Here is a 22645-nt window from a genome sequence, read left to right on the forward strand (position 1 = left end):
GCGCTATAACTACTCGACGAATGAACGAATGGATTTATTCCTGTCCAAACCTCTTGTGGAATGAGATTAGGTCGGCAACCTTCTTGATTATGGATAGCTTCACTTCTTCGCTTGGCGTCTGCACCGTAACACTCTTGGGCGATAGATCGGACGATGATCCAGCCGGACGATGGACAATGGTCAAAGAGTTGGTGTGCTTCTGGAACTGCTGTATCTCTGAGATCTTGACCTGCCAGCCAACCTCGTACTCGATCGTCGACGAAGATGACGAAGGAAGGATGGACAGCAGCGCCGAGTTGATCAGGAACAATAGCTGATGCGTGGACGTCACCAGGATGTGGTCCTTGCTCAGCACCCAATGGAAGACGTAGAAGCTGTTGACGGGTGGCGAGCCAACCTTTGAGTACAGCAGGTAGGCGCCATGCGATCTGAATGCGTTGTAGTTCTGGAGTGTGCCATCCTTTGGGAAGAAGCGCGGTAGACGTCGACGTCGGATGAGCATGATTGATTTGGCGATGGTCGTGGCGTTCTTCATGCCCTCAGAGGTTCGCGTGGCAAACTCAAACAGGCCGACGGTAGGCTTGACGGCCACGCCGAGCACTCCCTTTCCGACGCCCTTGAGGAAGCCCTCGAAGCTCTTCTCCTGTGTGGCACCCTTGATCGGCTCATCGATGATGCCTGTGATTCCTTTGATGAAGCCTTCGCCCAGGTCGCGGATTCCAAACTCAAATCCCTGCTTCAGACCGCTGGGCTTCTGCTTGCTGCTCTCAACGCGATCCTTGATGTACGAGTCGTCCAGTGACAACTGTACCAATCCCTTGCTAATCGTTCCCGTGATCTTGGACGCGCTCTCGCAGAAACCAAACACACTGTTGTTGATAAGGCTTGACGTGCCCTTGGACAGGCCAAGTGCAAACTCTTGAGGTCCCTTGACAAGGCCGAGCGCAGGTTCGTGGAAGAAGTCCTTGAAGCCACTGCCCAGCGACTCTGCCAGTCTGATCGGATTGCCAATAAAGTCGAACGAGCCAAAGATCTTGTGCACCTGGCCCATGAACTGGTATTGGAAGATGGCCATCATCTCGTCGGTTACCTGCTTGACAGAGAGGAAGGGATGCTCCCAGATGAATCCGTTGAAGTGCATTGGCGCACGATCCACATTGAGGAAGGGCGAGGAGGACTTGATGCCGAGTATCAGCTCGGAGAGCGAGCGCGCGCCAAGCACAGACGAGATCTCTTTGGGAAGCTTGCAGCTGGTGAACGACAGGTTCATCTTGAGCGGGTTGATGTGCAGCAGCTCAAAGTAGATCATGTCCTCGAGCTTTGAGCTCTCGACCTGCAGGATCTCCTCGGTGGTGATGGTCGGGTGCTGGCTAAAGTGTTCATTGAGCGAGTTCAAGTTGACATTGATGAATGAGAGTATGTTGAGTATGGTCGATTCGTCAATGTTCAGATCAAACTCCTGGATCAAGAATGAGAAGTATCTAAAGAACAGGATCTTTGGGTACTTGAGTGATCGTGTCGAACTGAACTGGAACAGTGGCAGTCTCTTCTGTTCGTTGTTGTTGTTGCTGGTGGTCGTTGTTGTGGTCGTACTGATACTGCTACCGCTACTGCCAGCGTCATCGAATGGCTTCCTAGTGCGACAGAAGAAGACTGGATAGTTGGTTTGATAGCGTTGATCATCGATCTGTAGGTCCTCCAACTCAATCTGGAGGAACTGATCCACTTTGGTCTGTTTGAGATCGATGAGCAGACCTTCAAAGGTGAAGTAGATGAACTCCTCAGGCACCTGATTGACAAATGATAGTCCAATGTTCTTCAGTGTGAGTCTGATCTCGAATCGATTGGATGGTTCATTGCCAATGCTGTTGCCCAAGGCATTGGTGCTCGAACTAGACGTGGCCATTGCCTCACGTTCTGCACTGCGTGCCAAGTTGTTGTTGGACGATGAGCTTGACTTGGACGCAGACTTCTCCTTGATCACAAGTACACGTGTTGGTCCATGAGCGTTGATCGATACCTCCAAATCAATCTTGCTGGCATCTCCAGGGATTGTGGCACTTGAGTTGTTGTTGTTGCCCTGAGCCAAGGCCTGCGCTGCTGCGCTCGATTTGACTGTCACTGTCGACTTCTCTTCCAGGTTGTGCAGCTCAAAGTACCTCTTCTCATTGCCAGGGAATTCAATGACAAGACGTTTGGGCAGGATGAAATGGTCCCAGGTGTAGGGTGTGGACGAGTTCGCGCCAAGCTTCTCCCAGTTCTGCGTCTTCTTCTGGCGTATCCAAAGAGGGAATCGACTGCGATTGTCAATGCGGTAGGGAGGTAGATCGGGGTTGTGCTCAGAGAGCACGATCATCTTGGTTGTGATTGACTTGGTTGACTTGAGCCTGATGGACACCGAAAGGAAGTGCATCTCATTCATCGCGCTGCTCGATGTGTACTTGGGCTCGGAGCCCTTGATCTTGAGATTGAGCGACGCGTCAGAGTCGGTGCGCAGTCGCAGTGTGAAGTTGGTCAGCTCGTCCGGGTTGAAGAAGCCACTCCAAATGATGCCTGGCTCTTTAGCCTGAGCAATGCCCACACGCAGCAGCTTCTCCTTGTTGGCCGAGGGGAACTGGAATGGCAGCGACTGGTTGGGCTGCACCGTCTGCAGATACTTGTAGCACTCAAACTGTTGATAGTAGATCTTGTTGGAGGTGGTGTTGGCAATGACGAACTGCGGACAGAAGGTGACGACGCGAGTGCGCCAAAAGCGGCTGTTCGATGGAAGGCATGTGATGGACAGCTGGAACTGACGCTTCTCGACCTTCTGCTCGGGCTTCTCCTCCTTGATCGTGATGATGGACGATTCGTTTGACGTGGACGAGTTGAGCGAGAAGGGGAACGACCACTCAGAGTTGGCAATCTTTAGCGCGAACTGCCCGCCAACGATGTTGAGGTCGCTGTACGCAAACATGAAAGGCTTGGATGGCGTGGCCCAGTCGGGTCGGTACCACTGGTTCGAGTCCACTGGCAGTGGGTACGCCAAGCGGTCGTCCACATGAAGTGATTCCTGGCCCGCAGGCTGCACTGTCTGGGCGCCAATGTGATGGCGGTAAAAGAGTGGCAGACCTGTTTGATTGACCATCCAGAACTCGCAGAACACGCTAACGATGCGCATGCCCGTGGGCTCCAATCTGTTGTCGAATGCAATGAGGATGGGACACTTGTTGGCGTCGTGCATCTTGATCTTCTCACACATCTTTTGCTCGGGCGTGCTTTGCACTGTCTCGATGAGGAATGGATGCGACCACATCAGGTCGTTGAACTGTATCTCCATGTAGATATCGTGCGACGAGTCGTACACGGACACCTCCTTCTTCTCGCCCATTGCAATGACGCCCTCGAGGAAGGGTGAGCCGATCAGTCGTCTGTTCTTCGAGTGATAGATGCGATAGTTGATGTCGCACGCCAACACATTCTCAATGACTAGTGGAGGTAACAGTGTGATCTCAATCTGGTTCTTGCTCTTGATGTTCTTTTCGATCGATGCCACAAGGACGTAGGGCAGCGTCAGCGCGTTCCTACATATCATTCGCGAGTGATGTGTCCTTGGCGTCTTCTTGCCCCTGCTGTCCTTCTCGCCCTTGTTCTTGATGAGCTGGATGAAGTTGAGACAATCAATCTGTTCCGTGGAGTATCCATGGCTCATGCTGTAGGGCTTGACTCTGATGCGACCCATCGAGAACAGAATGGGTAGTGGCACGCTCGCGTTGCCATCGACCTTGAGCTCGACAGGGTCCAGCTCACGGTTGCCTCCCACACTGATGTACACCTGCACGGCACTTGTCGTCTGATTCTTGATGACAATGTTTGAGTGCAGCGACAGCACCTTGCTACCCTTGCGATATGATATGTCGTAGAGAAGTTTGGCACTCCTGTACTCGGGCATTGGGTGCAGGGAGTATGTTCCAATCGTGTCCATTGGTAGGTTGTTGATGGGCTTGAAGTTGCCGTACAGTTGGAATGATATCTTGCTGTCGGCAACGTCAAGTGTGCCACGCGATCGAGATGCTAGATGAGGAAGGACCAATGGAATCTCCTTGCCAATCGGTATCTCTTGCAGCTCCTCATCTTTGAACCAATACCAAACGGTCTGGCCTGTTTGATTGATGATGTAGTATGCGTAGGTCTTGCTGTTGTCATCCTCAGTAGTCGATGAGACGGCACCAGACTTGGACGCAACGGCAGATGTAGTCGTCGAGATAAGAGTGGGCGAGCTGGACTTGACATGCTGGATCTGGTTGGTGGTCTTGGGCTGCACCACTTGGTCCTCTTTGTAAAAGTCATCGGCCAGGATCTGGTACGTGGAGAGTGAGGTATCCACGAAGCCCTTGGTTATGTTCACCTGCAGAGGCAGCTTGGACGCCACGTCCATTATCCATCCACCCAGTGCAGAGTTGTTTGCAGTGACTGTGTAGCCCCATGACTCGATCAGAGGCTCCCACACACCACTGTTGACATTGTAGTAGGAGGCTTCAACATTGGACTCGAGTGTCAGAGCGATCTGGCTACTGGTAGTTCGCGAGAAGTTGTTGTTCTTCAAGCGGGACACCTTGAATGAGATCAGAGGGAAGCGATCCTTCTCTTGTAGATCGTTGTGGAGAATGAATGTGCCAGTGTCCAGCGTGAATGAGATGTACACCTGTTTGTTGACCTCCTCTTTGATGGGGGCCATGAGTGAGTCCTGGTTACCCTCTGGGTCGATGTCTTGGTCGTCATTGTCTGCCGTCGACCTGTGCTGTGGTTGTTGAGATGTGCTGTCAGCCGCGGGGAATGATTGAATTGTGTTGTTCGAGATGACCATCAGTTGCTTGAAGTCCTTGTAAGAGAAGTTCACATTGATCTTGTCGATGGACACGTTTGTCTCTTGATTGGTCAGGGTCTGTGTAGTCTGAAGGTGGAATTTGAAGGGCTCAATGATCTTGATCTCGCCCTTTCCAACAAGTGAGCCATTGTTGTTGTGGTTGTTGTTATTGTTGTTGAGGTTGAAGTTGTTGATGCTAGACTTGTCGTCAAACCTCTCTGCTTGATTGATCCTCGTTCGGTACACTTGGATGTTGTCAGCCTCAAGCAGGGACACCGTCTCAACACCCGCTGCACCCTTTGATGTGCTCTGGATGTCGAGTGAGGCACGAATGATCAGGGCGTATTCCTTTTCTCCATCACCAGACACTCGCGGATTGGTCGGTATAAGAATGATCGCTTCACCAATATGTGCGTTGATCAATGACGAGCCGGACTGGATGACCTCCTCGACGCCAGTGGGAGGGGCACCCATGATCTTGGTCGAGTATCGCGTCCATGCCTCCATGCCCATGCTCATCAGTCTTGATAGACAGCTCTGCATCTCGAGCCAAGAGTGCGGGACAAAGACCATCGACACACTCTCGAGTGTCACTTGGAATGCCGATTGTTGGATTGGGGGTGGCTTGATCGAACCGCTGATTACTAGTTGTGGTTGCTGATCCAGACCCTTTGACGACCTGGCGTTTCCACGCGATGGAGACAGCAGCGACTTGAAGTGAGGATGTGTTTCCTTGTTGAAGTCTTCCAAATGAATGCTCATAATCTCGATGGTTACCGTGGTCTCCATGGGCTCATTGACAATGGTCATCATTGTCTCGTTGGCGATGAAGTGGACCAGACGGTCGTCAGATGCTGAGCCATCACGCTTCATGAATCCAATCGAGAACTTGCCAAGTGTGCATGTTGTGATGCCCTTATAGTTGGCTTGGTTAACGTCTTCACCCTCATCTTGGTTTGGCATGGGCTCTGGCGACAGCGGGCCCGGGTCCAAGTCCTCATCGGCCAATGTGTCACCTCGGACACTCGAGGAGAACTCTGAGAGGTTGCCATCGAGCAGGAGAATGAGACATTTTGACTCGTACTCACTAATGTCCAATTGGAATTGGGAGATGTCGCACGTTCGCTGCCAAGGTGGGAGTGTGCAGGTGCGGCTGGCTGCGGGGTTCAGCAGCATCGGTGTGGCCAAGTGAAGATTGAGGTTCACATCCTTGACCAATGTTCCAAAAGTGCGCGACATTGTTCCCTTGGCTGACTTGGACATCTTTGTGTTGAGACCTGAGAGCAGTTTGATGTTGTTGGCTTCGACAAAGATGTTCATAGTGATGAAGTGTTCCTTTTTCATTGTTGAAGACGAAGCTTCGCACTCATCACCACCGATGCCTTCCTCCAACTCACGCTCACGCTCGCTGCTGAGTACCATGGCTTCCATGTCGCTGCCATTGACTTGGCCATAGTCAAACCTGTTGGATATGATGATCTTGCCCAGGTCTACGATGAAGACCTGATGCGAGAGTGACGAGATGGGCACGATGACATAGGGGTTATCCACCTCAATCTCGTAGAGAAAGGTGGTACGTGCTTGATAGATTACAGTGGCCGCAGAGCTGATCGATCGCTTGAGGTAGTCACGCATTGTGTTGACACTGTTAAGGAAGTTCTGAATCTCGTCGATGAAGCGATGAAGGAATACGAAGCGGATGCTGCTCAGACTGCAGCGCAGGAAGTGGACGTTCTTGCGCGACTCAAACTGGAAGTGAACAAGTGCATTCATCGACTCGGGATGCTCCATCAGTGATGTGGACGATGATTGGAGGAGTGATGAGCGCATGCCAAATGACGACGAGAGTGACGGGGAGTCCGCGATGACAAAGGTGTCCTCAGACTCGATGCTTAGACCGCCCGCTGAGGACATGGATGAGTCAGCATTGTTGCCAGTCTTTCGCTCCTTGGTCGTGAAGATTGTTCGGTAGTTCCTGCCTTCCAATGTCATGTCGTATACCTTTAGCTGGCCGACTTTGCCATTGGTGATTGAATGATAGGCGTTGATGTCTGTCGTGCATTGGAAGTCGACGATGGATGCCTTCATCAAAGGTGTGTTGGCCTCTGACGTCAGCAACAGTCGCACAAAGGTTACCTTCACCTCGAACCTGTTGTTGATCACTTGATTGGTGCATGGTGTTGTGCTTCGCCATGATGGTTGCATCATCGCCTCTGTCAAGAAGACATGCTCCTGCTCAGCCTTCTTGGAAGGGCTGCCTTGCTGGTCGTCTGCAGCACCAGCACCAGCACCTCCCTTCTCAGCCAACTTCTCAATCGTGAGGTTCTGTACAGAGTTGGAGAACTCAATCACACCAGCCACAGTCTTCTTGTTGAGTATTAGATTGAGTTGCGAGAACTCGATCTTGGAGTCATTGTCCACCTTCTTGTAGAAGGGTGACTCGGGTGAGATCTGTACGAGCGTGAAGTTGACCGGGTTGAGTGTGTGGACCGGTGCCTTGGCGATTGTGTCCAGTGTGACCTTGGCATTGGTGAAGGCCAGGTAGTTGCCATTACCAGGTGGCTTCTGGAAGCAGTCCTCCACCCAAAGACCCTTGACACTGAGCGCCATGTAGTTGTCGTAGTAGCGTTGGTTGAACACACCTTCGATACGCCGCAGGTATACCAGGGCCAGGTTCTGAGCCTGCTGCTCGTTCTCCATTCGCAGATGGACATTGAAACAGTCGACTGAGAAGCGGGCCTCGAGTAGATTGCAGTGCGCGATGTGTGCGGGGTCGCCCATTATCATCTCGATGGGCTCACCTCCGCTGGCTGCGACGGCGACTGGCGCACCAGCGGGCGTCGATGCTGCCTGGCCCATAGTGATGGCCTGGATCACGTTGACAAAGTTGACGTATTGTTGTGAGGATAGATAGAACTCTACCAGGTCCACGCTGGCGTCCAGCTTTAGAGATGTGAGCATCTGATTGCGCAGTTTGCTCAGCTTCATCATAAAGCTGGCGTTGAACGGGTTGGCGATGTTCATGCGATATCTGGTCACCTGCTTCAGGTCGGTCCAGTCCTGTTGTTGTCCGGCCAGCAGCACCTGAATGTGTCGCAGCTTGAAGTTGTACTCGTCGTACAAGTCCACGAGCCAATCGTCTTCGCTCTTGTTGTCATTGTTCTTGGGGTCGTTGTTGTTGTTGTTGTTGTTGTTTGGATCTTGTGAAGTCAGTGTGTTCTTTGATCGTGGCGTGTGATTGATTGAAAGATGACCAAGATCAAGTATGAGTGTGTTGGCTCGATCATTGTTGTGAATGTCGTCGGGGATGAGGATGATGGGGGCCTCGAGATCCATCGTCAGGGACAGTGTGGTCTTGTGTGAGATGGCCAGCAGCAATGTCTGCTTGGTCTGTGTCTTGATGTTCTGGATGGTGTCCTGTGCCATCTTGCCAATGTCCTCAAACACGTCGGCGGAAGTACTGTTTGCGCGGAAGAACTCGACGATCTTGCTAACAAACAATGGATAATATACAATAGTGAGTGGCTTGGACTGTATCGCCACCCTGCAATCAACCTCACTCCCAGGTGGCAGACTCTCGAACTGTATCTTGAAGAGTGATTGATGTTGCTTCTTTGATAATGATTGTGATTGTGGTTGTTGTTGATGAGGTGCACGTGACCTTCTGGTGCTCTGAGAGTATATCAACTTGGGGAAGTGTGTGTTGTCGGTGGAGTGATCGATCAGCTCCAGGTTATCGAGTTGTCCATCAAAGTGATAGGAGTCCTCCTTGGACTTGAGCGTCAGCTGCAGGTTGTTCAGCTGTAGGATGGCCAGTTCCTTCTTCCTGCGCTCCAAGTGCATCGACACCTTGGATAGACGCAGTACAATCAGAGCCTGGAGATTGTTTGAGGTGGCCGCTGTAGATGATCGCATCGCCGCAGCCGAGTTGGCGTCACGGTTCATTGATTGATCGAATCCAATCGTGTCGTAGATCTCGTTCCATTCGTCTGGTGTCAGCTTCACCACGTCCTTTATGTTGCCCAGCTCATCCTTGGACTGCGCGGTCGTCTGTGATTGTAGAGTTGGGGATGGTCGCCACCATGATGAGAACCAGCCTCCGCCAGTCGCTGCCGCGACAGTGGGCGACGTCGCGCCACCCTGTTGCTGAAGTTGCTGTTGCTGCTGTAACTGCTGTTGTCTCAACGCCTCCTCTTTCTTCTTCTTTTGCTCTCGCTCCAGACTATCCTCCTTCTCCATCATCTTGTAGGCAAGACTGCGGAACATGACGATGTGCTCGTGGGACAGCTTCCACTCGAGCGCGTTCATCCTGCTCTTCTCAGTCGTGTGCAATGTCTTGCGCTTATGTCGTTTGAACAGCTTGATATACTCCTTCTTGTCGTGCAGGAATTCGAATAAGTAGTCCCAAGACTTGCGGTACCGACTCTCATGGATCTTGCCCACGACCGAGTGAATGGCGTAGGTCCACCATTGGCGGGGGGCCTCCAACACGGCCTCGTCAGGTCGGTTGGCGCGGAACTCTATGCTCTTCTTGAACAGCGAGAAGCTCTCCATGATGTTGGTGATGTCCTGGTATTGCGAGTCGGATAGCGTGACCTGTGCGTCGCGCAGGTCGAGCTGGACAGAGAGTCGCGCAGTCTGTTCGGGCTGCGGCAGGCCACTCTTGTTGATCGCTGCCTTTAGACATAGTGAAAGGTTTGGTAGGATGTATTGATTGGTGTCCAACGCGGCAACGGATGGTGATTGATCGATTGATTGAGATGATGAGGCGTCCACAGGTATCATTGACTTTAGTTGATTGGAGAGATCGTCCAGTGATGTATATTGAAGTTTAGGAGAGTTTGAGTTCCAGTATATCGATAGATCTTGTAGATTAATGATCTTATGAATGATTGAGCTTTCATTCTTCAAGAAAGATGGTGTCCAGTTGTCATCGGTTGACTCTGCTCCAAGTCTTCTCATCATGATGCCCACTGCGAATGAACTCTGTTGATTGATCAGGGTCAGTCAATGAATGATCATTCATTCATTCATTCATTCATTCTAACTCATGATACATACATCTTCAAGTCTATCTTCAAACCTGATGTGTAGGGAGTTGATAAAGAGTTGTAGGTTGTCGACTACTGTGGCCAACAATCGACCACTGAATGATGAGTCGTCACTGGTTGAGGTTGATGTTGTAGATGTTGATGATGTACCTGTGTTGGATGAAGATGTCATTGCAGAGTTCATCAACTTCTCTCTCAACATCTCTTGTAACAGTAACTTCTGTTCCTTCTCATCCTGGAACTTCTTGCGATAGTACTGTGCATCAAAGTCTTTACATGGTTCAGCCAGTACATATATTCCATCCAATGATATAATAGCAGGTTTGTTCTTGAGCTACACGCAACGACGTAATAACAAGTTATTATGATTGATCGATTGAATGATCGATTGAATGATCGATTGAATGATTGGAAACATACTTGATTCCAAGGTATGTGTAATGATAGCTTGCGTACAACAGCCTGTTTGACTATTATACTTGGGAATAGCTTTTGTAATGCAGTCTGTTTGATCTTGACATCATGGATCACTGCATCACCTGATAATAGACTGAGTTTGACATTATCCTTTGTTAGATCGTCTAAATATTCACCCAAGTATCTCGACAGCAATGAAGCGGCAAGATGTGACACCATTATAATTGCCTCTATCTATGTATATATGTTATGTTATTATATTATATTACACTTATTATCTACAGATATTATTAGTGAAGTGAAAAAGTGATTTGAAATGTAGTGAAGCGAGGTGAAGTGAAGGGTGGGGAATTGATGTGATGTGAGGTTGTTGGAATCGAACTTGATAATTTCAAAAAAAACAAGATATTTTGGTATCCAATCAATCAAACAATCGATCAATCATATTAAAAGAGTTTATTAAAGGTTTGATAGTATTTATCTATGTGAATTGTTGTTGACACCATGCATCTCCACCTTGAAGATAACCTCTGTTGGCAACATTTTCTTCGCATTTCCAAAGATGAGCATTCTCCGGACTAGGCATACAATGTTGACTCCAACTCAGTCCATACTTTGCTGCACCATTTCTCATTACAGCTGGAGTCCATACCAAATTCATATTACTTTGTAATTTACTCAGCATTATAATATTATTATTTAATATATATAATTAATAATCTTAGTTAGTATATATATATTAATATCGGTCAACCAATCGAATCAATCAATCAATCAATCATTCAAATTATATCCAATCTAATGTTTATTATTAAATTAGAACAATGAAATAACAGGCGCCAGTCAACTCCTATTGCAGTTGTACTCACCTCAGATCAAGTGAACCCGATAGACGATCCAACTTTGATTAATAAATGTTCACCTTGAATTCAAAGTGTAGTTGGACTACAAACTCACACACATTCACACATACACTGAGATGATCGATCGTCAATGTGTTAGATCAAAGTATTAATTGAGGATGCTGTTGGTGGTGGTTGACGATATATATACTCTATCCTTACAATGGGATAACAGGCGAACTTTACTACATTGATCAATACTACAACAATACCAAGTATTGGACACATTCATACTTGCTACAACCATCATTATTACAATATTCTTCTCGTCGACTCATTAATCAATCGTCATTCATCATAATCCAAAATGGAGATGAATCAATCATGGTCAATGTTAATCATAGGGTCCTTCAAATTGACAACTTGACCATGGACATCTTAATGGGAAGTTCCCAAAATGGATGAGCCTTGTCAAGCCCTACTCGGGAGACGAATTTGTATTCTGAGCTGAGTCTGTCTCTTTGCAAAAGAGTCATGATCAATCAATCAATATCATAGTTATAATATATATATTGAATGATGATGATGTTGACAAGGAGTATTACACAACAACTTCATACAGGTTACAATAATAACTTGTTGTTATCAGTTGTGTTGCAGCAGAGTGGTAGTTTTAGACAACTTACACCTATTGTAGGATGGAGTGGAGTTGGTAGACTATATCAATCAACATCAAACACTGCTACAAAGTTTGCTTGGAAGGGTAAACACACCTCAGGCGATACCAATGACCTGGTCGTAGGTTATAGCGGATATACCAAAAATACTACAAATGATCATGGCATTGGCAGTGGCAGAGGCAGTGGCAGAGGTAGAGGCGGCGGCAGCAGCAACTATCGATCATCATCCTCATACGACATGGACGAGAGCAGCAGTGGAAGGGGTGGCAGCAGCAGAGGTGGCGGAAGTAGAGGTGGCAGCAGCATCTATCGATCATCATACGACGTGGACGAGAGTAGTAGTGGTGCCCGCGGTGGGTTTGGTGGCAGTGGAAGAGGCAGAGGCAGAGGTGGCAGCACCAGCAATTATCGTGACAGAGACGAGACTAGAGGTGATGGAGACCGTGGTGGCCGAGGTGGTCGAGGTGGAGGCAGAGGTGGAAGCACTACCTCTCGATCATCATTCAACAATGACATGGAAGAAGGAACACGCGAATACAACAGCAGCAACAGCAGCAGGCCAAGATTTCAAAGACAGCCAGCAGAAGAGGAGGAGCGTAGTTCAGAGAGACAGTACAGGCCAGTGAGGGAGGAGCGACAGTCAGAACAGAAGTACTTCCGTCCACAAGAGCGTGAGAATAGTCGGTCAGAGTATCGATCAGATTATCAACGTCGTTCGCCAGAGTCTCATCTTGAAGAACAACGCCAACCACGCTATCCCAAAAAGACAGACACATATGATCGTTTCCGTTCGGGCATTGCAACCCGTGGAGTTCCCAGATCATCACCGTCATCATCATCATCATCATCATACACTAGCAGAGGTGATGGTGGCAATGGTCGATTCAATAAGAGAGTGGATAACAATGATCACGACGACAATGATTCAATGGACACGAACGAGGGATATGACAAGGATGCAGCGAGGGCATCCCCATCAAAGACCTACATCAAGATGAGAGGAGAGGGATTGTTTGGACTGCATCCAGTATCAATTGCACTGACATCTGATAACAGAACGATACATTCACTCTTCATTCAAGAGTCATTATACGGAAGACTTATGGAGAAGCAAGATATTAATGTTCAATTGATTGAACAGGATAATGATCAAGTGGAAGATGGAGCTGAGGCTGAGACACTGGCCGACATTGACATGGACAACGACATGGATGATGAGGACGATGGAGAAGACAACGACATCAGCACTGCCAATCGCAAGACAAGGCGACAGGAACAAGATCAAGACCAAGACAACAATGGTCGATCAGCGAACAGCAGATACAGAGGAAGAAAGAACATGTAAGTCACTCAGATCACTCCAATCAATCACTCGCTCACTCACTCGATCAATCAAACAGTGATGCCTACCATGATGTACTGGCATCATGCAAGAGATTGAACATCAATGTGATCCCGATTTCCAAACAGATGTTGGATGTGTTCTCAAAGTTCAGACTACATCAGGGTTTGGTGCTGGACTGTTCTCCACTGACTGTGTATCCAATCAGTCGCCTGGAGACACCCACGCCTGAGCAGTACAAGAACCGCTATCCACTGTTTGTCGCACTGGATGAGCTGTGGGACCCGCAGAACACCGGTGCCATCATACGTAGCTGCCACTACTTTGGTGCCGATGGCGTTGTGATCACCGATAAGGGCTCGAGCCCAATCACACCATTCGCTTCCAAGGCATCCAGTGGAGCCATCGAGGAATTCCCAGTATACAAGACACTATCACTATCTGGATTCCTAAATGCTAGCAAGGACAAGGGATGGGAGATCATTGGTACATCGCTATCTGCCACCTCATGCGAGTTGTCGTCCACACAACTGACCAAGCCCACCATCGTCGTCATTGGCAACGAAGGATTTGGACTCAAGGATAACGTTCAAAGGTATGTAACATTGTTTGATTGATTGATTGATCGATTGGACACTGATCACCCACTCACAACACATTCATTCATTCACTTAGACAATGCGACAAAATGATCAAGATACCTCAGCGATCGGTACCAAGTAGCAAGGTCGACTCGTTGAATGCTAGTGTGTCAGCTGGCATCGTTCTGTATCAACTAATGGAGTCCAATAAAGTGAAGTGAGTCCATGCATGGCCTTGAGATAATAAGTATACATTGTCTTTATCAATCGATCGATTATGATGTTGTTGAGATAGTAGTTGGATTCCAAACAGTCCGACAGGCACTTGCCTGTCAGGTCAGGCCAGCTATCTATACAAAGAATACTACAAAGATGACGATGAATATGATCAGAACAAGGAATATCTTGAAGATCAGACTTCGATTGGATGATATGTCGGTCAGGGTCTTGAGTAGGGAGTCATGTCCTCTGCCAATGTTGAGCAAGGAGTCGTCAATGTTGGAGTCGATACGCTCGATGACCTCGCCCTGCACCTGAACCAGGTTGGCCAGTTGATGGAAGATGGTCTCGAGTTGGTGGATTGTTGAAGAGATCGTCTCGGCAGTTCGCAGTCGCGACTGAGAGTAGTCATGTGTCTGGACGGACATTGGCATCGCTATCTCCAAGTCGCCGCCTGTACCTTGATCATCCTGGTATTTGTACAATGCTGAGTCTATAAAGTGATGATGGTGGATAGTGATGTTAGTAAAGGCTGCGCGTCACGATCAAGGATGCGTGTGAAAGAGAGTGCGCGCAATGATGGATGAATGTCGGTTGGTTGGTAGGGCTGACGCCGTCCCATGGGGATGGAGTCGCGGTGAGGTGATGATGTGGGGGACAATGAATGAATGACAAGCAACGACAATCCAACCATCACGATTCATTGTGTTACCACGGTGGCGCATCTCTGACGATGATTTGTTATTGGATGTGGCCGAACCTGAGTCTACGTCTTGCAGCAATGGCGTCATATGAGAGCTATTGTTGCCATTGCCATTATTGTTGTTATTGAAACTGTAGCTAAACTTTTGCTTTTTCTCTTGTTGTGTCTTTAAGTTCTGTTGATGTGATAGATTGAGTGAGTAAGTATGATCATCTTCGTCTTCATCATTGTGATTGAATGAATGAATGAATGAATGTATGATAGACACATACCTCTGTTCTAACTTCTAATATATCTTTAAACTCCTTTGTAGTGTTGACAAGCTTTAGGTTGAGGAATCCTACAACAGTCTCTGAATGCTCTTCTGTCTGTTTGTTGTTCCTTGATTGCTTTGATAGTTGACCCAATGTCGATATCTCCTTGTTCAAATTCTGTATATCTTGTTTAATGATGAATGTCAACTCCTCAATATCAGCCGATGGATCATTAAATATAGAGTTCTTCTTGGCCACTACATATCACAACACAATCATGTAAGTTCATTCATTCATTCATTCAATCAATCTATTCGGATACATACACTTTGTCAACTTGTGTAACTTCTCTGATGTCTCATAGACACCTTTACTAATATGTGCAGCAGCCATTGAGAATTGAGACAACTTCTGATGTGGATGTTGTTTCTTAATCATCTGTCCATTCTGTTCCTGTCTCTTCCTCAATGTCTCTGCCAGTGTATTAAACTCTGACGTACGATCTTTATGAACCATTTTCAATTATACTATATTATCTATCTATCTCTATGTTATTATTAATGTTGTAGTTGTAGAATGAATGCATTATTGAATGAAACTGTTAAGTGAAGTGAATGGACCACGTCGATGACTAGTGTGGTTCGTGAATCATCCAACAACCCCGTTGATTTGAAACAGAACTTCATATTTGATGACTTACTTTGAAGATTGGAATTCGAAAAATATCTGGGATATCTTAACAAACTTAATTCATTTAACCATTCAATTGAATCAAGTTCTTATCACATGTAATAACAATGTCTCAAACATATAATCAACAACAAATACAACATGTACCAATAATAAGAGTATTAACCAATAGGACATTGATTAAATATATCATTCAATCATTTTATAAAAGAAGAAGAGGTGGAGTTGATTATAAGTTACCAAAAGGTAATTTGATGCACTTACGTACAAAGTATCATCACTGGACAGATATAGAATCATTGATCACTTATAAACATTTTGGTTTGATACGTGATCGCATCAAATGCAACTTGACATTATCATTCAATAATGCGATTGGCAATAGAGTCCCTTGCAACTCTGTTTGTGGATCAAGTCATATTGATCCAGATACATTCATGGCAGTCTACAATAAGTACCAAAGATACTTCACCGACAAGAGTGCTCTCAAGTTAGCGGTTAAAGCTGCTAACTTGGCTGCGGTGAAGGTGCTGCTCCATCAGACCGACCCGGTAGTGTGTGACCGAGGTGATGGTCTGCTCGTAGACGCCATCATCAGTGGGTCATACCCCGTGCTCAAATATCTCTTGGACTCTGGCATGTTCAAAGGCATTGAACGTTTATGCAATCTCAAGAGTGCTGAAAGTCCTAGAACCTACTACACCATACCAAGATTCATTCGTGCCATGATGGATGACATGGAGTCCGTTCCTCAAGTACTCGTGGATCATGTCAAGTCACTGGCGATTGTCTACCCCGATAAGATATTGGCGACGGGTGACCAACAACTCATTAATGAGTTCTTGTACAAGGATGGCATCAAGCTGTTCTGTGGTGGAATATCATCGTACATGATGATCCCCGACAAACCAACAACATGTATTGAACAGCTTGAACACATGGAGCGATTGTTGGGTATATCGGACGCAGCGACACACTACCCGCGTGTTCAAGAACAACTCAAAGTATCCAAGGAATCAGCTCAATCAATATTATCCGTCCATTCCTCGAGAGTGCCAGACAAGGACATTGCAGCTTCTCAGGACCTCGATGATCATCGACGTCTTCTCATTGCCAAACTACTTTCATTGCCCATTGAGTGGAGACTCGATCAAATCAAGACTTTGTATCACGAGTACGTCATCACTGGCGACTGCTTGCTCATACCTTTGCTCATTGATCATTATAGTTTCGATGCGTGTCAGGGTATGATCAACCAAATAGTCCAACACGGCACCTTCACACAGGCAATCGTGACAATAGAGTACAAGCCAGACATGTTTCTATACAAACAGTTTAATGGTTTGTTCCATTCATTCTTTAAAGCTGACGACATGAAATGCAGCTTCGAAATCATCAAATATCTCGACAGCAAGAAGGTGACCATCACGCCTAGTTATTGGAACTTAGGTTTCAGAGCTTTCAGTGGCACGGCCGAGATGCTTGAGTTCATGCTCGCCAAGGATACCAAAAACATATTCTCCAAGCATATACGCGAAAGAAGTGAACCACTGGGGCTGCTGGATGTTGAGCATGTCAAGCTGGTACTTCCATCACTGACCCGCGTTCATTTTGCAACCCTTCTTCGAGACGCCACCTACCAAGCGCGCATCGACACAATCAAACTATTGTTGGACCACAAGCCAATACTTCAAAATGAGGAGACATACTTCAAGCCACATGAATATGCATTCCACAAAGTTAGAGATGGACAGCACAGAGAGGTGATCAAATTGTTGGTGGAGAAGGGCGAGCTCAAGCCACTTAACCCCTCCAGGATGTTTGAAATCATTGGAGAGCTCGGCGATATCGACCTGTTGGACTATGGATTCACTCACTTCCTTGACGAGTCCGCAACAGATGATGATGAGTTCGAGAAACTATTGAACGTGTCAATCAAAGCTGCCATCGAACGACACAACGTGGACTTTGTCATCCATGTATATGCCCATCACAGAGACAAGATGTCCAAGAAGAAATCAAAGTACAAGATATATCACATTCAAGCAGTTACCTGTGCCAATGTGGAGATGTTGGAATGTCTGTTGCGAGTCGACCCACTCGAAACCTTTGACCAGGCCGATATGTTGTATAGCACTGCCATCAGTCATGTACACATTGAGGTGTTGGACTGGCTACTCAAACATCTGGATGAAGAGCACAGTGCGAGGTTCATGAGGCGATCTGTCTCAATCAAACCATTGATTGAATCTAATCTTACTTCAATGTTACAACATCTATTGGACATTGGTGTAAGGTTTGACATGAGCAATATACACAATCTAAAATCATACAAGAGTAATCAACGTGCTCAATCAATCGTCCAGCAATACAAGAGTACCTTGCCGGCATCCTCCTCTTCCAAGACTAAGCAACCCAATCTTAAGCGTGACAGTATTGATGACACTATGTCCTCATCTTCTCTACCCAACAAACGAAACAGGAAGTAATAATAAAGATCTTAATTGCCAATTTGTCAATCAATTGATTGACTCGAAGGGCCAAATGGAACGCCATTCCAGTTTGCTAGTCAATTTTTTGATTGACGGTATTGACTGGATAATCAATCAATCAATTCTTGAGAGCAGGTTGATTAGTATATATTCAACTTTTAGTTCATTGTACAAGTTATTATACATCTTACCCTACCCTTGCCCTCCCTTGCCGCAACCCTCACTCTAACCCTAACCCTCAACTTAAATATTCAATCACTCAAAATACTTCCACACGAACAATGACAGATAGTACAACATTTGTAGATTGTAGTAGTAAGAATGGTAGTAGACAAGTAGCAATAATACATGTATTGACTAATAGAACATTGGTCAGATCAATCATTAATACATACTCTTTGAGGATTATAAATGATAGATCTTTGAGTCATTGGTTGAGCAATTGGCAGTTATGCTATGACGATGCATTACGTACTAGATACGATCAATGGACTGATGCAGAATCATTACTACAATATAAACATTACAACTTGTTACGTGATCGTATCAATAACAATCAATTAGTTACTTTCAATAGTGGAACTGTTACTGATCTGCATAGATGGGCACGAGACATAGATGATGTTACCTTCAACACACTGTACAACAAGTTCCAACGATACTTCACAGACAAGAATACACTCAAAATAGCAACCACCGCCGGGAACCTGGGAATGGTACAGGTATTGTTGCACCAGACCGTGCCCATCGCCTATCAACTTCGTGATACAATGCTCGATACGGCCATTGGTTGTCCGCCATTCACTGTACTCAAGTATCTAATGGACTCTAAACTGTTTGATAATGCAAGTCTTTGGAAGCAGCGTGCGAACAGGTATGGTCAGTTACAACAGACATTCAAGTCCTCACCTGCGGATATTAGATACCTGATCGATCCAGTCAACTTTTCCACAAGAACTGATTAGAATGATCAAGGTAGAAGCACCTGCGCATGTCAATGATATCATGGCCACAGGTGATCATCAACTTATCGATGAGTTGTTGTTCAAAGATGGTATCCCTAATCAGTTCTCTGTGTCTTTGACTTGGAAGATGATGTTGCCACATGTGTCCCCAGTGCTTCAGCTGCAGCACTTTGAGAGATTGCATACTCGTCAACAACCACAAGACAAGACAGCAATGTGCATGGATAAGTTGACAAAGTCCAAGAACACAACCCAATCGATCTTGTTGGCAAATGGTACTATCACATCACATGGCTTGGACGTGGACATTGGAGACACCAATCGCATGGTATTCATCAAACTGTTTGAACTTGATATCTTGGATTATGTTCAACTACAAGTTGATAATCAGCAACATTATGTTGTACATGAATACATATTGACAGGCGACTACAACCTCATACCATACCTATTGACCAAGACACCAAGCCCAGATGCGCAGATCAACTATATACGATACACATTCAATCTGATTATCAGACATGGCAATGTCACCCAGGCCATCGTAGCACTCGGCAACTTGGACAACATGATACAACTAGCTCACAATGGTCACATAAGACGTGATTCATGCTTTGGTGACATGTTCAATTCATTCATTGATGCCGACAATCCGGCCAACAGTCTGGAGGTAATCCAGTATCTAAACACAAATCGAGTTGTTCAACATGTTGATATACTCTGGAGTGCTCGCAGAGTGCCCCCTAGCACGATGGACACGCTTGTCTTCTTGATGTCCGATGAGAACAAGATATTCCCAATGTCAGTTCTCAAGGAGAGGTTGATGCTGATCATTCCCCAACACATTGACTATGTGTTCAGTGTCAATCGATCATTCTTCATGGTGCAAGTTGGCCAGAACAAGCCATTGGACGTCGCATGTCTCGCCCACTATGCCGTACACACTGCTCGATTGGACATGCTCACAATGCTCCTCTCTCAGACTCCACAACGAATACTTAACGGTGTATTGGAGACATGCTTTCACTATGCGATTGCGAATGGACGTAAGAACATGGGCATCTTACGACTGCTCGTAGAGGGCATTCAGTTCAAACCACCTCTGTTGGTCTCTCGACAACTTGGACTGTTGGGCGATGTTGATATTCTGGAGTATGCTCTCAAGTATATACCAGGAGTACGATTAGCTGATGTGTTGGATGCGGCAATTCGAAGACATCAAATGGACTGTATCAAACATATATACGAACAGTATGAGGACAGAGTGCACATATCACATCGCGCACAGGCAGTGTGGCGTGGTGACCTGGACATGTTGGAGTATCTCAACAGTGTGGATCCCTTGATCAATGGTGCCAACATGCAAGAGAAGATAGTGTCATTAGTTGTGGATTCTCTCAAGTATGGACATATTGAAGTATTTGATTGGCTATTTGACAATGTAAACGATGAACTGAAGACATATATCAAGAACACGGTGATACCAGAGAACACAAAGATGTTGATCAACAACAATGATGTGTACATGTTGAGACACCTGTTGGAAGTAGTTGGAGCAACGTTCGATCTAATGGGCCTGAACAACCTTGACAACTACAATGACAATCAAGCCATTCAATCAATATTCACTCAATACAAGAAACAAAGGATAAATGAAGTGGCAGGTCATCGACAACTCCATCCACAACCTCAACCTCAACAACAACAACATATACAACAACATCAAGTGAAGACTTCATTGGAGGATGTAGCAACATATCGACCCTCATTAGCGTGCGAGTCAGTCTTCCAACCAAAGAAAAAGATGAAGCAATAAACATCCTGTACAGTCTCGTCACTTTGCCAACCCTTTCTATCCAATGCTTCCACTATTGCCACACTTCAACAACAAGGTTCTAAGAATTTAGCTAAATTCTCATTAAACATCTATCAGTCCCTCAACTTCTCCAAAGACTCCACATATAACATAACATTCACTACATCACCACATCATCATATTTATCTATGGATATCAAGAATACAGCTTTGGAGTTGATACAACTCAAACAATTTGAATTATTAAGAGATAGAATCAATAACAACCAATTTATAAATATAAATTCAACTATTATAGCAACAATATGTGGATCACCAGATATTGATAATGAGACATTCACTGTATTATACAACAAGTATCAAAGATACTTCACTGATCAAGATTTACTCAGGCGTTCAATCTGGTCCAACAACATACACATTGTAAATATTTTGTTGAAACAGACCTATCCCATCAAGTTGGAACGATGTGATAAATATCTCTGGGATTGCTTCCAGAGGAACAGTTTCCAAGTTCTCAAGTACCTCTTGGATTCTGGTCAATTCAACAACTCATACCTCTTGGATGGTAGACAATTGAACAGCTACCTCCATACTGTATTAAGTGGTACAATTACATCACTTCGATATCTCTTTGATCCAAACAACTTTCCTCTGGAGTTCATTGAGTTGATAAAGCACACACTCAAGTCACCGGGCTATATTCCCTCAATCATGGAGATTGGTGATCTTCAACTCATTGAACAGCTTAGTGCTCCACTAAAGACATTCTTGCTCAATGACAAGATAATATTGCCAAATGAGACACCAAAAGAAATACTGGAGCGCATTGATTTCCTACTCCCCTTCGATGCATCTTTTGATCAACGAGCCACAAACCAAATCACATCTTCAAAGAAGGATGCCAAGGCAATCCTTTCATCTCAGTCCCATATGGTAACATGTTCCTCAACCATGAGCGATGATCAACTAAAGGACTACCTCAAAGTTATTGAACTACAAAGTCAATATTGGAGTTTCATCATTCAATACTTGGACAGTGGAGACTGCATGTTGGTTCCATACTTGTTGACCAGAGGTGGAGAGAGATTATTGAGCTACCAAAATTCATCAAAGATATTTGGAACAATAATCAAAAATGGCAATATTCAACAAGCCATCGTTGCCCTGGGATACCTCAACTATTTGCTTGAACAAAGTAGTAGTAGTCTCTACTATGTCAATGATCGTTATCAAAACTTTGGACAAATCATTTGTGCTCTTAACAACACAGTCAACTTCTCCAAGAGTATGGAGGTGGTCAGATACCTCAATGATCACGACGTGATTCAAAAGGTAAACAATTTTAATGAAATCATCATTCGTTCAATGGATCAATTGGAATTCATTCTCTCTGGTACCAACAAGATATTCCCAATTGGTAACAAGATAGTTGTCAATGACTTTGAGCAATTCCAATATATCTCAAAGACCAAGCCAGAAATATTTGGTCAATGTGTCAATATCATACCATTGATGGAGATGAGAGTTAGAGAAGGTAGACTTGACATTCTCAATGCCATCTTGGATATGTATCCAAAGAGTTGTACTAGTAAAATGGACCATTTATTGGCATCATTATCTTATAATCTTAATAATGCAGTTTCAAGATGTGGCAGCATTGAAGTCATCAAATTGGTGGCTGAGAGAGGTTGGTACGCTCCCAACTTATCGCCGAACATTTTCTCTGGACATCGATATGATATGGA

General features: G+C 45.7%; 5 protein-coding genes across 5 annotated transcripts; 3 read left to right on the forward strand and 2 right to left on the reverse strand.

Moving 5' to 3' along the window:
* Positions 1-34: 34 nt before the first annotated feature.
* Positions 35-10533, reverse strand: SAMD00019534_032430 (hypothetical protein; the record flags this gene model as incomplete). The annotated part of the gene is made up of 3 exons (XM_012901376.1): positions 35-9832; positions 9908-10231; positions 10318-10533. The coding sequence occupies 3 exons, from the start codon at positions 10531-10533 to the stop codon at positions 35-37; spliced, it is 10338 nt and encodes a 3445-aa protein (XP_012756830.1).
* A 1208-nt stretch (positions 10534-11741) lies between these two features.
* On the forward strand, positions 11742-13980 carry SAMD00019534_032440 (hypothetical protein; the record flags this gene model as incomplete). Its single annotated transcript, XM_012901377.1, has 3 exons — positions 11742-13177; positions 13237-13773; positions 13854-13980. 3 exons carry the CDS (start codon positions 11742-11744, stop codon positions 13978-13980), a joined length of 2100 nt encoding a protein of 699 aa, XP_012756831.1.
* Positions 13981-14109: 129 nt separating this feature from the next.
* On the reverse strand, positions 14110-15451 carry SAMD00019534_032450 (hypothetical protein; the record flags this gene model as incomplete). The annotated part of the gene is made up of 4 exons (XM_012901378.1): positions 14110-14471; positions 14691-14856; positions 14954-15192; positions 15262-15451. The coding sequence occupies 4 exons, from the start codon at positions 15449-15451 to the stop codon at positions 14110-14112; spliced, it is 957 nt and encodes a 318-aa protein (XP_012756832.1).
* Positions 15452-16062: 611 nt separating this feature from the next.
* Positions 16063-18114, forward strand: SAMD00019534_032460 (hypothetical protein; the record flags this gene model as incomplete). The annotated part of the gene is made up of 2 exons (XM_012901379.1): positions 16063-17916; positions 17992-18114. The coding sequence occupies 2 exons, from the start codon at positions 16063-16065 to the stop codon at positions 18112-18114; spliced, it is 1977 nt and encodes a 658-aa protein (XP_012756833.1).
* A 716-nt stretch (positions 18115-18830) lies between these two features.
* Positions 18831-20898, forward strand: SAMD00019534_032470 (hypothetical protein; the record flags this gene model as incomplete). Its single annotated transcript, XM_012901380.1, has 2 exons — positions 18831-18991; positions 19083-20898. The coding sequence occupies 2 exons, from the start codon at positions 18831-18833 to the stop codon at positions 20896-20898; spliced, it is 1977 nt and encodes a 658-aa protein (XP_012756834.1).
* Between the last annotated feature and the right edge of the window lie 1747 nt (positions 20899-22645).

Source organism: Acytostelium subglobosum (genome assembly GCF_000787575.1).
Source record: "Acytostelium subglobosum LB1 DNA, scaffold: scaffold5, whole genome shotgun sequence".
Taxonomy (NCBI): Eukaryota; Evosea; class Eumycetozoa; order Acytosteliales; family Acytosteliaceae; genus Acytostelium; species Acytostelium subglobosum.